The 12,226-nt window shown below is 47.3% G+C and overlaps 1 protein-coding gene, 1 long non-coding RNA gene and 1 other non-coding gene across 9 annotated transcripts in view; 1 reads left to right on the top strand and 2 right to left on the bottom strand.

The window, feature by feature from the left end:
- Window positions 1-12,226, bottom strand: part of LOC129403380 (uncharacterized) — a 42,207-nt gene that overhangs the window by 8,269 nt on the left and 21,712 nt on the right. For 3 of the 5 annotated variants that reach the window (XR_008629161.1, XR_008629157.1, XR_008629158.1), the window contains one exon: window positions 9,373-9,495. This is a non-coding gene — a long non-coding RNA (uncharacterized LOC129403380). Of the gene's footprint in view, window positions 1-1,581; window positions 1,915-3,732; window positions 4,883-9,372; window positions 9,496-12,226 lie in introns of those variants that run through there. The other 2 variants (XR_008629160.1, XR_008629159.1) reach the window with 2 other exon arrangements.
- Window positions 1-12,226, top strand: part of SP2 (Sp2 transcription factor) — a 35,311-nt gene that overhangs the window by 9,614 nt on the left and 13,471 nt on the right. Inside the window, exons 2-4 of one of the 3 annotated variants that reach the window (XM_055130702.1) lie at window positions 8,456-8,553; window positions 9,893-9,969; window positions 10,886-11,860. In XM_055130702.1, coding sequence (XP_054986677.1) covers window positions 8,514-8,553; window positions 9,893-9,969; window positions 10,886-11,860 — 1,092 coding nt within the window. In that variant the 5' untranslated portion in view covers window positions 8,456-8,513. Of the gene's footprint in view, window positions 1-8,455; window positions 8,554-9,889; window positions 9,970-10,885; window positions 11,861-12,226 lie in introns of all 3 variants that reach the window. The other 2 variants (XM_004608708.2, XM_055130703.1) reach the window with 2 other exon arrangements.
- On the bottom strand, window positions 1,654-1,760 carry LOC129403818 (U6 spliceosomal RNA). Its single transcript, XR_008629479.1, has one exon. It is a non-coding gene; the product is annotated as a U6 spliceosomal RNA (small nuclear RNA).

Genomic DNA, 12,226 nt, shown 5'->3' with positions numbered 1-12,226 from the left:
AGGCTGTTAAGAGCCTGTAGCAGAAGCACTGTAGCACTGTCCTCCCATTGTTCATTGATTTGCTCTAGCGGGCAAATAGTAACGTCTCCATTGTGAGACTTATTCCTGTTTTTGGCATATCGAAAACACCAAGGGTAGCTTGCCAGGCTCTGCCATGTGGGCAGGATACTCTCGGTAGCTTGCCGTGCTTGACGGAGGAATAGAACCCGGGTCGATCGTGTGCAAGGCAAACGCCCTACCCTCCTACCCGCTGTGCTGTCACTCCAGTCCATAGCAGAAGCACTTGCCCTAAATTTGGGGGAAGGGCTTGGAGGGAAGAGGTTAGGAAAGGTTTTCATGAGTAAGTGAGTTATAAATGACTCTGAAGGAGACTGAACTTGGCCAGACAGATGGGAGACAGCAGGCTTAGATTCCAAGTGAGAGAAGGGTGTTTGAGAAATGGAAAAATTCCCCTGTGTGTGGGGTGGGGGTGGAGGGAAGGAGGGGAAGGTAGTGCAGAAAGGCCAGAGATAAGGAGAGGCAATGCCTGTAGGCTGAAAAAGGCAGATTGGTTTTGGCCTTTCTAAGCTTTCCTTTTTGTTTGTTTGTTTGTTTTGGGGCCACACCTGGCAATGCTCAGGGGTTACTCCTCGTTCTGCACTCAGGAATCACTCCTGGAGGTGCTTGGGGTATGATATGGAATGCCAGGGATTGAGCCTGGGTTGGCTGGGTGCAAAGCAAACAAAGACTCTCCCCACTGTACTATTGCTCTGACTTAACCTTTTTAAACTACTAAGATCTTCTCTTAACTATGGAAGGTTTTTTTTGGGGGGGGGGTAGTGGGGCCACACCCGGTGATGCTCCAGGGTTACTCCTGGCTCTGCACTCAGGAATCACTCCTTGCAGTGCTCAGGGGACCATTTGGGATGCCAGAGATTGAATCCAGGTCAGCTGCATGCAAGGCAAGTGCCTTACCAGCTGTACTATCTCTCCAGCCCCTGTGGAAGGCTTTAATCAGGGAATGAACTGAAAGGAATTTGCTCTTTTGGGGTGGGCCACTCCCAGGAGTGCTCAGGGCTTACTGCTGGCCCTGTGCTCAAGGGTCATTCCTGATGGTGCTCGGGGGAATACATATGATGCTGCCAGATCTAATCTGGGGTAGCTGTGTGCCTTAACCCCGCTTTCAGACCTCAGAAATTTGCATTTTTAAAAGGTTCTGGTTGTGGAGATTGGAGAAGAGGTACCTGACCAGAGGCTTGGATACCATTTTGAAACTTTGGGCAATCTTTCAGACTGAGCTTTAGGTGGTTAATGCAGAATAATGGCCTTGAGGGTGGAGAACTATGCATAGAGTGGAGACAGACACTGTCTATATATATATATACATATACATATATATATATACCCTGTCATATATATATATATATATATGGTAGAATCATGAAGATTGATCAAAGATGATACTCCGGTTTTGCTGTGACTGGAGCTATCAGAAGTGAGACTGGCTTAACTAAAGTTTCTCATGATTCACTCAGCTTGCAAGGCATTAAAGGGTCCCTGTGCTCTGTATATTTTTTTTATTTTATTGAATCACCATGAGATAGTTACAAGCTTTCATGTTTGGGTTACATTCTCACAATGATCAAACACCCATCCCTTCACCAGTGCACATTCAAAAATATGGAATGCTTCGCAAATTTGCGTGTCATCCCTGCGCAGGGGCCATGTTAATCTTCTCTGTATCGTTCCAATTTTAGTATATGTGCTGCCGAAGCGAGCACGGGGTTCTATGTAAGCATTTTAGTAGTGAAAATAGATCTGGCCCACTCTGGGGGACTTTCCTTTAAATACATGAGAGAGCTTTTAAGCCCCATGATTTGTTACCAGTGGTAAGCTTCTGGAGTTGTTGACCCCATCTCAGCCATCCTGGAAAGCCTGCTTGAGGAAATGACAGACATGTTATTACATAGTGGCTCTCAGTAAATTTTGCTGGTTAAAAACCAGACTGAGACCTGAAGGGTGAGTAGGCATTATAAATGAGTATAGAGAGAAGAGCTTCAAGCAAGCAAGGACAGTGACAGAGATGAAGACTTCTCAGGCATCTGGGAAAAGGCCTTTGGTAGTTCAGATGGGAAAGCTGGGAGAGAATGGCAGAGCTGACGGCTCAGTGTTGAGAGTTCTGTGCCGACCCAAGTAGAGTGTCTGTTGAGGTATGGAGATACACTCCAGACACAGGAAAGGTACTGGAAGCCACGTGTGTGTATGGTCACCCATGGACCAGGTATTGGGTAAAGACAGTTGTCCAAAGAACTTCAGTAGTTAAGAGGTGGCAAAGGATGAGGAGTTGTGCGGAGAAAGAGTTGCCCTGAGCGGTAAAAGAAAATCCATGTGGATTTGGGGGAGGAGGGGCGGTACATTGGCAGTGTCCAGGGCTTCCTCCTGGCTCTGTGCTCCCAGGGTCACTCCTGGCAATGCTCAGGGAACCATATGGGGTGCCAGGGATTGAACATGGATCAGCCACGTGTACACCAAGCACCTTACATGCTGTACTATTGCTTCAGCCCCGCCATTTGGATTTTGATGAGGGAATCAATAATCAGGGTCAAGAACTGCTAAAGATGGTCTGTTGGTTTAGCAATGGGTTTCTTTTAACCCTGGACAAGAATATTGTCAGCAAAGAGCTGGATGGAATCCCAAGAGGATAGCAGAGTGAAGGCAACTTTTCTGTCCAGTTTGACAAAGGAGAGAGGAAGAGAAGGCTTTGGCTAGAGGGGAGAGAGCTAGGAATGAATAGGGAGGGATATGTGTGAAGACTCTCAGGATGGGAGTGCTTTTCTTTTTTTTTTTTTTTTTTGCTTTTTGGGTCACACCTGGCGATGCACAGGGGTTACTCCTGGCTCTGCACTCAGGAATTACCCCTGGCCGTGCTCAGGGGACCATATGGGATGCTGGGATTTGAACCCAGGTCGGCCGCCTGCAAGGCAAACGCCCTACCCGCTGTGCTATCTCTCCAGCCCCGGGAGTGCTTTTCTTATCTTGGAATTATGTTCACCTCTAGTGAAGGGAAGGGAAAAGCACTGGGACCTGCACTCTCAGCATTCTGGAAGGTTTTTTTTGTGTGTGTGTGTGTGTGGGGGGGTGAGCGGGGAGGCTTGGGCTACAACCTAACAGTGCTAAAGAAAGGGTCATGTTTGGCCATACACTGGGACTGAAGGAGGCCAGCCATATGCAGAGTAAGCACCTTAATCCTTGTACTATCTAGTCCTTGTCTGCAAGTCTTAGGAAGTTTTTATTTTTATTTATTTATTTTTTTTTGCTTTTTTGGGTCACACCCAGCAATGTACAGGGGTTACTCCTGGCTCTGCTCTCAGGAATCACCCCTGGAGGTGCTCAGGGGACCATATGGGATGCTGGAAATTGAACCCGGGTCGGCCGTGTGCAAGGCAAATAATGCCCTACCCGCTGTATTGCTCCAGCCCCTTGGAAATTTTTTTTTTTTTTTGCTTTTTGGGTCACACCTGGCGATGCACAGGGGTTACTCCTGGCTCATGCACTCAGGAATCACCCCTGGCGGTGCTCAGGGGACCATATGGGATGCTGGGATTCGAACCCCGGTCGGCCGTGTGCAAGGCAAACGCCCTACCCGCTGTGCTATCGCTCCAGCCCCTGGAAATTTTTTTTAATCAGGGCCCAGGAGAATTCTTACTTCGATCACTCTACAACTTCACCGTTTCACCTGAACTCTGAAGGAAATGAAACTTTCTTGTTTTTTGTGTGGGGCCTCTGCAGTGGTGCTGGGGCTACCTGGGATACACCAGGGGTCAAACTTGAGGCCCTGTGTCTGCTGGGCATGCAGCTCAATCCTTTGAGCCCTCTCCCTGTCCCAGAAATGCAAACTTCTTACAGCAGTGTGCAGTAACTCCACTTACTACTATTGTTAGTAAATGTGGATTCCAGTGACTGGATGTAAACTGCTGCCAAAAGCAAATAGTATGTGGCCAGAGAGCTCCACTGAGTGCATACTTTGCACGTAGGAGGCCTGGGTTTGCTGGGTTTGATCTAGCACTACAGGGAGCACTACTCCCTGCCCTCAGTGTGGACCAGAAATAAAACCAAAAAGTAAATGGTATGATTTTTAAAATGGCAGAAGTGGGATGAACTATTACATAACTATGCCTGAGTGTCCCTTTGCAGTCTTTATGTACTTCTTAGCTGCTCCCTACATAGCAAGAAGAAAATTAAGCACACTTCAGGTCTGATACGCACATTATAACTATAAGGTTCCAAATTAATAAAGCTCTAAAGTACCTTTGATGATGGTCATGCAGTTACGTATTTGTGCTCCTTTTGAAGCTCGTGTGTGTGTGTGTGTGTGTGTGTGTGTGTGTGTGTGAAGAACAGAACATTTTTATGGAGACTTAGAAAGATGTGAGGGGAGAGTAGGGAGCAGTATGTATTCAAGAGAGAGCACAGGCTTCTCAGAAGTGGGCAGAGAAACAGATAAGCAAGCGAGAGACGTGTTTACGGGAAGAATACATTGGCTTGAAGAGCAAACCTGAAGCACTTTTTATTTCAAAACAAAAAAAAGTGCTTTCATGGTTAAGTCCCTGATATAATTCTGCAGTGTCAGGGAGATCCGTCTCTCTTTCGGTTACTCAGGTCTACAAACCAGGATCACAAAGCTCTGAATGACACTAGAAGAGAAACTCAGAAACCCCGGTTTGAGATTTAAAGAGTATTAGAGAGTATCCCAAGAGCCAGTTGTGGAGAAAATGAAACCAAACTGAAATGGTGCCAGCTATCTGCCTCTTGCTTCAATAGATTTTGCTTTGACTTCTGAAATGAGGGATCACTCCAAGCCCAGCCCAGACTCCCAAGAAGCCTGAGACCAGGGTGGTGATACCTGGAGAGGGAGAGAGGGAGACAGGGAACAGAACCAATTTTTGGTTTGTTTGTATTGTCCTGTTTCCAAATCCTTTGGTTTCCTAACAATAGATATTCGAGGGCATCATGCCACAGTTTTAACTAAGCAAATGACTCTGGAGGCTGCTGAGGGGCCCTGCCTTCCCTTCCCTGCTTTGCCCAGGCTAACTCATCGTGTGTTTTTATCGGCAAGACAATCTGAGAATTATAAAAATCTCAAAAAAGCCCAACTTCCCATGCTGGTAGACTCCAACAGAATCTCCAACAGAGATATACATCCTGCTACTATCTAAACATTTCCAGAGAATGAAGAACATTTCCTCAAAAAGTAGCTGATGCTATCATTTGAAAGTTCTTCCATCTATTAAATTAAGCTTCACCTTCTTGAATTTTTTTTTCTTTTTGCTTTTTGGGTCACACCCAGCAACACACAAGGGTTACTCCTAGCTCTGCACCCAGGAATTACTCCTGGTGGTGCTGGGGGGACCCTATGGGATGCTGGGAATAAAAAAAGGGTCAGCTGCATGCAAGGCAGACACCCTACCCACTGTGCTATCACTCCAGACCCATCCTTGAAATTTCTTTCTGCACTCTAGGCACTGTCCTTTTTGAGATTGGGGCTCCCAAAGCAGTGCTTAGAAAATTGGGGTGGGTTTGTGATTTCTGGTGATACTTGGCCAGCCAATCAGGATGGATGGTCCGGTTTGCAGGCCTGCACTATGATTGATGCTGCCCAGGCCCACTGGTGCTGGAGACTATCAGATCATCCCAGTGATTCTTTAGGGCCTCCAGGAATACACCAACCAGTGCTGGGGCAGGGCATGTGGACTCGAGTTCTCGCACTAGGGTCTCTGAGCTATCTCTCCAACACTGATCCTGCACTTTGAACCCATCTTTAGAATAAATTCCTTGGTGGATTTATTCTAGCCTCTAGGGCATAACTCTGCTCTCCTGGTCATCACAACCATTGCTGATTTTTGCATCCTCTCCAGTTGAAAGCCCCCCTTCTAAAATGCCCTCGAGCATTTCAGAACACTGGATGTGGTCTGTTGTGCAGAGCACACTGAGACTATTCTTTTTCTGCTTTAATTGAACTTTTAGAAATGCAGTAGTATTTTTGGCAACTACATCTAGGTTCTGTTGCCTCCCATTTAGCTTTGAGTCAAAACTACTAGTGCTTTTTCACATGAGAGGTACTGTTTAAAAAAGCTCTGTCTTCTTGCTAAATGTATGTGATTTTTTTTTTTAAAAAGGCCAAGTACAGGGCTGGCTAAATTTCAAAGTGAGGGACCATTTGACTACCCACTGTGTACCGGGTGCTTTTCTTTTTAAAATGTTTATTTAAAATGTTTATTTTGGAAGCTGGAGTGGTTAGGTACCTGCCTTGCATGCAGCAAACCCAGGTTTGATTCCCAGCATCCCATATGGTCCCCTGAGCACCACCAGGAGTTATTCCTGAGTGCAGAGCCAGGAATAAGCCCCGAGCATTGCCTGGTGTGACTCCCCCACTATTCCCTCAATTATTTTTAATTTTTTTTTCTTTTTGGTCACCCTCAGCGATGTCAGGGGTTACTCCTGGCTCTGCACTCAGGAATTACCCCTGGCGGTGCTCGGGGAACCATATGGGATGCTGGGATTTGAACTCGGGTCGGCCGAATGCAAGGCAAATACTCTACCCGCTGTGCTATCACTCCAGCCCCTTAGGGATCACTTCTGATAGGGTTTGGGAGACCATATGGAGTCAGGGATTCAACCGGGGTCTGCTGAGTTCAGGGCAGATGCCCTATCTGTTTTACTATCTCTCCACCCCATGCCTGCTTTTCTTGGCAATTCCTGATGCCTCCTAGAATTCACAAAACTTTTGCCTTGTGGGTGTACAGTGAGGCTCAAAGAGACAAGTCATAGCCACCCCACTAGAGACTATCGCAGTCTGAGTTCTCATGTAGGTCTGGAGTCCCATTCTCTCCAAGAACACAGTACATGTATTTTTTAGTAATATCTCTGAACTTTAATAGTGACATCCCTTGTATTTATGATACTCAGTTTTGTAGCATCCACAAATTTAACTTGCCTTTTAGCCCTGTAGTTTCTCAAGTTTGAGTGGTAAATAGACTATTCTGACACCATGTTTTCTAGCCTCTAGGGCACAAAACTAACTGTCAGAATAAGCCCCAATTTGACAGCCTACCCCTGCTCTGTGCATGCGGTACGCCCACTCTGCAGTGTCTGGTGTAGAGAGGCACAGTCCTCCCACGCTTCTAAGCGTCATCCCTTCCTTTGCCTAAATGCACCATGAATTCAAAGTGCAGAGTTAAGTTGTCTTGATTAGCCCACGCAGTCAGAATGGTGCTGCTTGGCACCAGCTTAGTTGTAAACACACAGGCCCTGAAACAAACAAATCTTACTTAAGCAGCAGTCGCCCCCAGTTCTGTAATGTATGTTCATTTCTGAGACGATCCTCACATACTGAGAACACATTTATAGGGAAAACAGGTGTCCCCATAGGAAGTGCACAGGCCCTACTGCTGGGACCCAGCCCTAGTCTGAATCCCGCTGGCATCAGCAAGCTCCTCAGGCAGGCCATGTCATTCTCTGCACTTAAGAGAGAGATGTGGGGCTGGAGTGATAGCATAGTGGATAGGGCATTTGCCTTGCACGTGGCTGACCTGGGTTCGATTCCCAGCATTCCTTATGATCCCTGAGCACTACCAGGGGTAATTCCTGAGTGCATGAGCCAGGAGTAACCCCTGTGCATTGCCGGGTGTGACCCCCCCCCAAAAAAAAGATGTCTTAGTTTAGCCCCCACATGAGACCATCCGTCCTATCTGCAGTTTGTTCCTTCCTGGTTTACAGGAAGATTATGAAATGTTCAGTCAGCTGCCTGTTGAAATCCAATGCAGTGTATATACTGTTTCCCTGATGTATTCATGCCAAACCCCATAAAACGGATTTGTTCAGCGTGACTCACTTTGTTGGTAACCTGGTGCTTATTTTTTGTGCTCATTGCTTCCTTGCCTCAGTAATTACAGTGCTGTTCAGTCATCTGTGTTGGGATTTGCCTGGGATCAGTGTTTGTAATATTTCAGGATCTTGATATACAGAGCTGCCCTCTGACTCCTTACTCAGTTTACAAGTGTGCCTGTAGAGCCTCCCCTTCACAATGCAATTTCTGTGGCCTGAGGGCCTGGAAACCTAGATTTTGAGCTGCCTTCTTGCCAGCCTTTAGTTACCCTTTCACCTTTTTTGCATTTACGAATCATTCTCCCAAGAGAAGCCAGAAGCAGACCTGAATTAAATGGATGAAATAGTTCGGCTTCCCTCTGATTTGTTCTTTTGATGTCTTGGGCATCTCACCAGATGCCCAACAGGGGCTCAGTGCCTGAGTCATCCTGGCTTTCTATGTCTTGAAAGTAAACAGCCTTTTTCTTTCTGTCTTCCTGAAATTTGCTCTCCAGAGGTTAATCTGTTTAGTGTTCCTTAGTGATTTAAGCACTATATAGAATGAAGATTATTTTTGTTTTGTTTTGCTTTTTTGTTTTTTGGTCACATCCAGCTGTGCTTATTTCTGGCTCTGCATTCAAGGATCACTCCTGGCAGTCTTGGGAGACCATATGGGGTGCCGGGATCAAACCTGGATCAGCTGCATGCAAGGCAAGCTTTTTAACCTGCTGTTCTATCTTTCTGACCCAGAATTGTGATTCTTTCCCTTCTACATCTCAAAATGTCCATTTTACTTCTCTCTAGATCAGGTTTGAGATTATAGATTTCCTTTATAATTTTCTTAACGCACCTTATTATTATTATTTTTTATTGTTATTTTGTGATGCCAGAGATTGATCCCAAGTCCCTTAAATTCAGGGCAGGCAAGTGCTTTATTAAATCCCTATAGCTCAATTAAATTTTTTTCCTTTGAAAAAATGTCCTTGGGCTGAGGAGATAGCTCAACTGGCTACAGTACAGGCTTTGCATGTGGGAGGCTTACATTTGATCCCTGACATCACCAGGTCCCCCAAGCATCAAAAACCACTGCATGTTGTCCCCAAATAAAAGGTCTACTGGGGGTATATTCATTGTGGTAAAATGAGAAAGTACAGAAAAACAAGGAGAAACTTTAAAAGATATGTTTTGTTTTGGTTTTTTTTTGGGGGGGGACTCTGGAGAAGTTCAGGAGTTACTCCTAGCTCTGCACTCAGGAATTACTCCTGGTGGTGCTCAGGGGATTATATAGGATGCCAAGGATCAAACTTGGGTTGTCGAGGTACAAAGCAAAAACCCTACCTGCAGTACTATTGCTCTAGCCCTAGCATTTTAGTCTTTTCGTGCTATATTTTTACAAGTATAGAAACATCTAAACAAAAATAGGATTTACTGTATTTTCATTCATCATAGTTCTTTGTTTTCCTAGTCTCAGAATACCCAGAGCTCAACTGTGACCTCCATGGGAGTGTAATTATTTGAGCAGTCACTCACCTGGGTCGCTGGGCCTTTGTGGTGAAGGCTGAGCAGAGATCAGGAGGACCTCATGGAACATGGGTGTCTTCATCAGGGATCCTGGCCCAGTAGTGCTTCTTCCTGGGCTGGCTTGGCATCTGGCTGCAGCGGGCATGAGCAGGAAGCTTGAGTGAGCGCTAAGGGATTAGTTAGACTAGGCTTCCTTATCCACCATATGAGGGTTCCAAGTTACCTCTGAAGAGCCTGTCAGAAAGTGCTTGAAAAGAGGGCACAGCTTAGGTGCCAAAACCCAGAACCCTTTCATTTTCTTGGTGTTATTCCAGGCATTATTAAGGGTAAAGTCTGAGAACGGGAGAAGGTAATCTGCTGGGGGAAGTATGGATGCCCATTAACCTTGAATGGGAAAGTGTGGAGAAAAGAACCTAAATTTCTCTAGGAGCAACAGCAGCAAGTAGAGGCAAAAAATGGAATGTGAGGCATGCGGGCAAGTGTTCCTTTTAGGCAGCTTGTGCCTCACTCTGCACATCTCTCCCAGCAGATCCAGAGACCAGCATGGCTGCCACTGCCGCTGTCAGTCCCAGTGACTACCTGCAGCCCGCTGCCTCCACCACCCAGGTGAGTCAGGCGGCACCCTGAGAGTGTGGCAGTTGCCTTAGCCCAGAGGACCCACTGACACAAATGTTACATCACAATTGAAAACTGCCTGTACTAACGTTCTAGGATGGAGTTGACCACTCGTTCTGAGCTTTGAAACTGTGGTCACTTAACTAAGGTGTCAGAGTTGGGGCAGGGGAAAGCAGGATTAAATACATGATCCCAGGGCTGGAGCAGTAGCCCAGCGGGTAGGGCGTTGGCCTTGCACGTGGCGGACCCGAGTTCAATTCCCAGCATCCCATATGGTCCCCTGAGCACCGCCAGGGGTAATTCCTGAGTGCAGAGCCAGGAGTAACCCCATGTGCATCGCCAGGTGTGACCCAAAAAGCCAAAAATAAATAAATAAATAAAATAAATACATGATCCCTTCCATCTGACCCCCTTGACCATATACAGGAAAACTCCAGGGACACTTTCCTTGCAAACTTGAAACAGCCTGCTGTTGATAAGGCATGCCCTTATCAGCATGTCCCAAGCTTTAGGGGGCACATAGCTGAGTGTTTGTTCTGCCTGGTATTCCCTCCCACCTTCTGTCCATCAGTTGAAGAGTCAGGGATGTCACGATCTTTGTGGTGGGCTAACAAACTGTCTCACGACTGAGGGTAATTCCATGTCCCTGTCAAAACCAGGTGTGTGCAGCACATGTTGTTAGTTCGCCTGGTTATGGGGTGCTGGGAGTTTCTTCCTGAGACTTTTCTAATGGAATCTCTCCCAACTCAGTGAAGAAATCAGAAGGCGTAGGGGGCTGGGAGCACAGCACATATATGAGTGAGAGCGCGCGCGCGTGCGTGTGTGTGTGTGTGTGTGTGTGTGTGTGTATGTATACAGCTGGGATACAGGCTTCCCCATCTCATTTCTCTTCTCTGCTGCTTTGCAGGACTCCCAGCCGTCTCCTTTGGCCCTGCTTGCTGCAACATGTAGCAAAATTGGCCCTCCAGCTGTGGAAGCTGCTGTGACTCCTCCTGCGCCTCCCCAACCCACACCTCGGAAGCTTGTCCCCATCAAACCGGCCCCTCTCCCTCTCAGTCCTGGCAAAAATAGCTTTGGAATCTTGTCCTCCAAAGGAAACATACTTCAGATTCAGGGGTCACAACTGAGCACGTCCTATCCTGGGGGGCAGCTGGTCTTTGCCATCCAGAATCCCACCATGATTAACAAAGGGACCCGATCAAATGCTAACATCCAGTACCAGACAGTCCCTCAGATTCAGGCAAGTGGTACCCAGACCATCCAGGTACAACCCAATCTCACCAACCAGATCCAAATCATCCCTGGCACCAACCAAGCCATCATCACCCCCTCTCCATCTAGTCACAAGCCTGTCCCCATCAAGCCAGCCCCCCTCCAGAAGTCGAACACCACCACCACCCCCGTGCAGAGCGGGGCCAATGTAGTGAAGCTGACAGGTGGGGGTGGCAACGTGACGCTCACTCTGCCTGTCAACAACCTCGTGAATACCAGCGACACTGGGGCCCCCACTCAGCTCCTCGCAGAGAGCCCCCCGACCCCACTGTCTAAGACTAACAAGAAAGCCAGGAAGAAGAGTCTTCCTGCCTCACAGCCGCCCGTGACCGTGGCTGAGCAGGTGGAGACGGTGCTGATCGAGACCACCGCAGACAACATCATCCAGGCGGGCAACAACCTGCTCATCGTCCAGAGCCCGGGCGGGGGCCAGCCAGCTGTAGTACAGCAGGTCCAGGTGGTGCCCCCCAAGGCGGAGCAGCAGCAGGTGGTGCAGATCCCCCAGCAGGCTCTGCGGGTGGTGCAGGCGGCATCTGCCACCCTCCCCACAGTTCCCCAGAAGCCCTCCCAGAACTTTCAGATCCAGGCAGCTGAGCCGACGCCTACTCAGGTACGATCCACATCCTCTACCTGCACCCCACCCTGCTCCCCTCAGTTTGCTCTCCAGGGTGCTGCTGGTGCATCTCCTGCTTGCTCTGTGTATTGGGTATCAGCGTGGCTGGGGGAGACCGAGGGCCTCTTCTGTTGATGTGGCTTTGCAGAATGTATCTTTAGAAACTGGATAAAATATACTTCTATACTTAAATTTGGGTCACTTTTTCTTTATGGAAGTTTTTTAAGGGAGGTAGATTGGACTTTGTAATAATAAAGTTTGTTTTTCTATAAAATTATACACTCGGCATAGTAGCAAAAATGAAATTTTGAGTTTTAAAATTTCAATTTCAATTTGAAATTTTCAGTTTCAAATTTTCATCAA

This window comes from Sorex araneus, chromosome 3, assembly GCF_027595985.1.
Source record: "Sorex araneus isolate mSorAra2 chromosome 3, mSorAra2.pri, whole genome shotgun sequence".
Classification (NCBI taxonomy): domain Eukaryota; kingdom Metazoa; phylum Chordata; class Mammalia; order Eulipotyphla; family Soricidae; genus Sorex; species Sorex araneus.
Note: the sequence above shows the minus strand (reverse complement) of the source record. Positions and strands in the feature narration are given on the sequence as shown.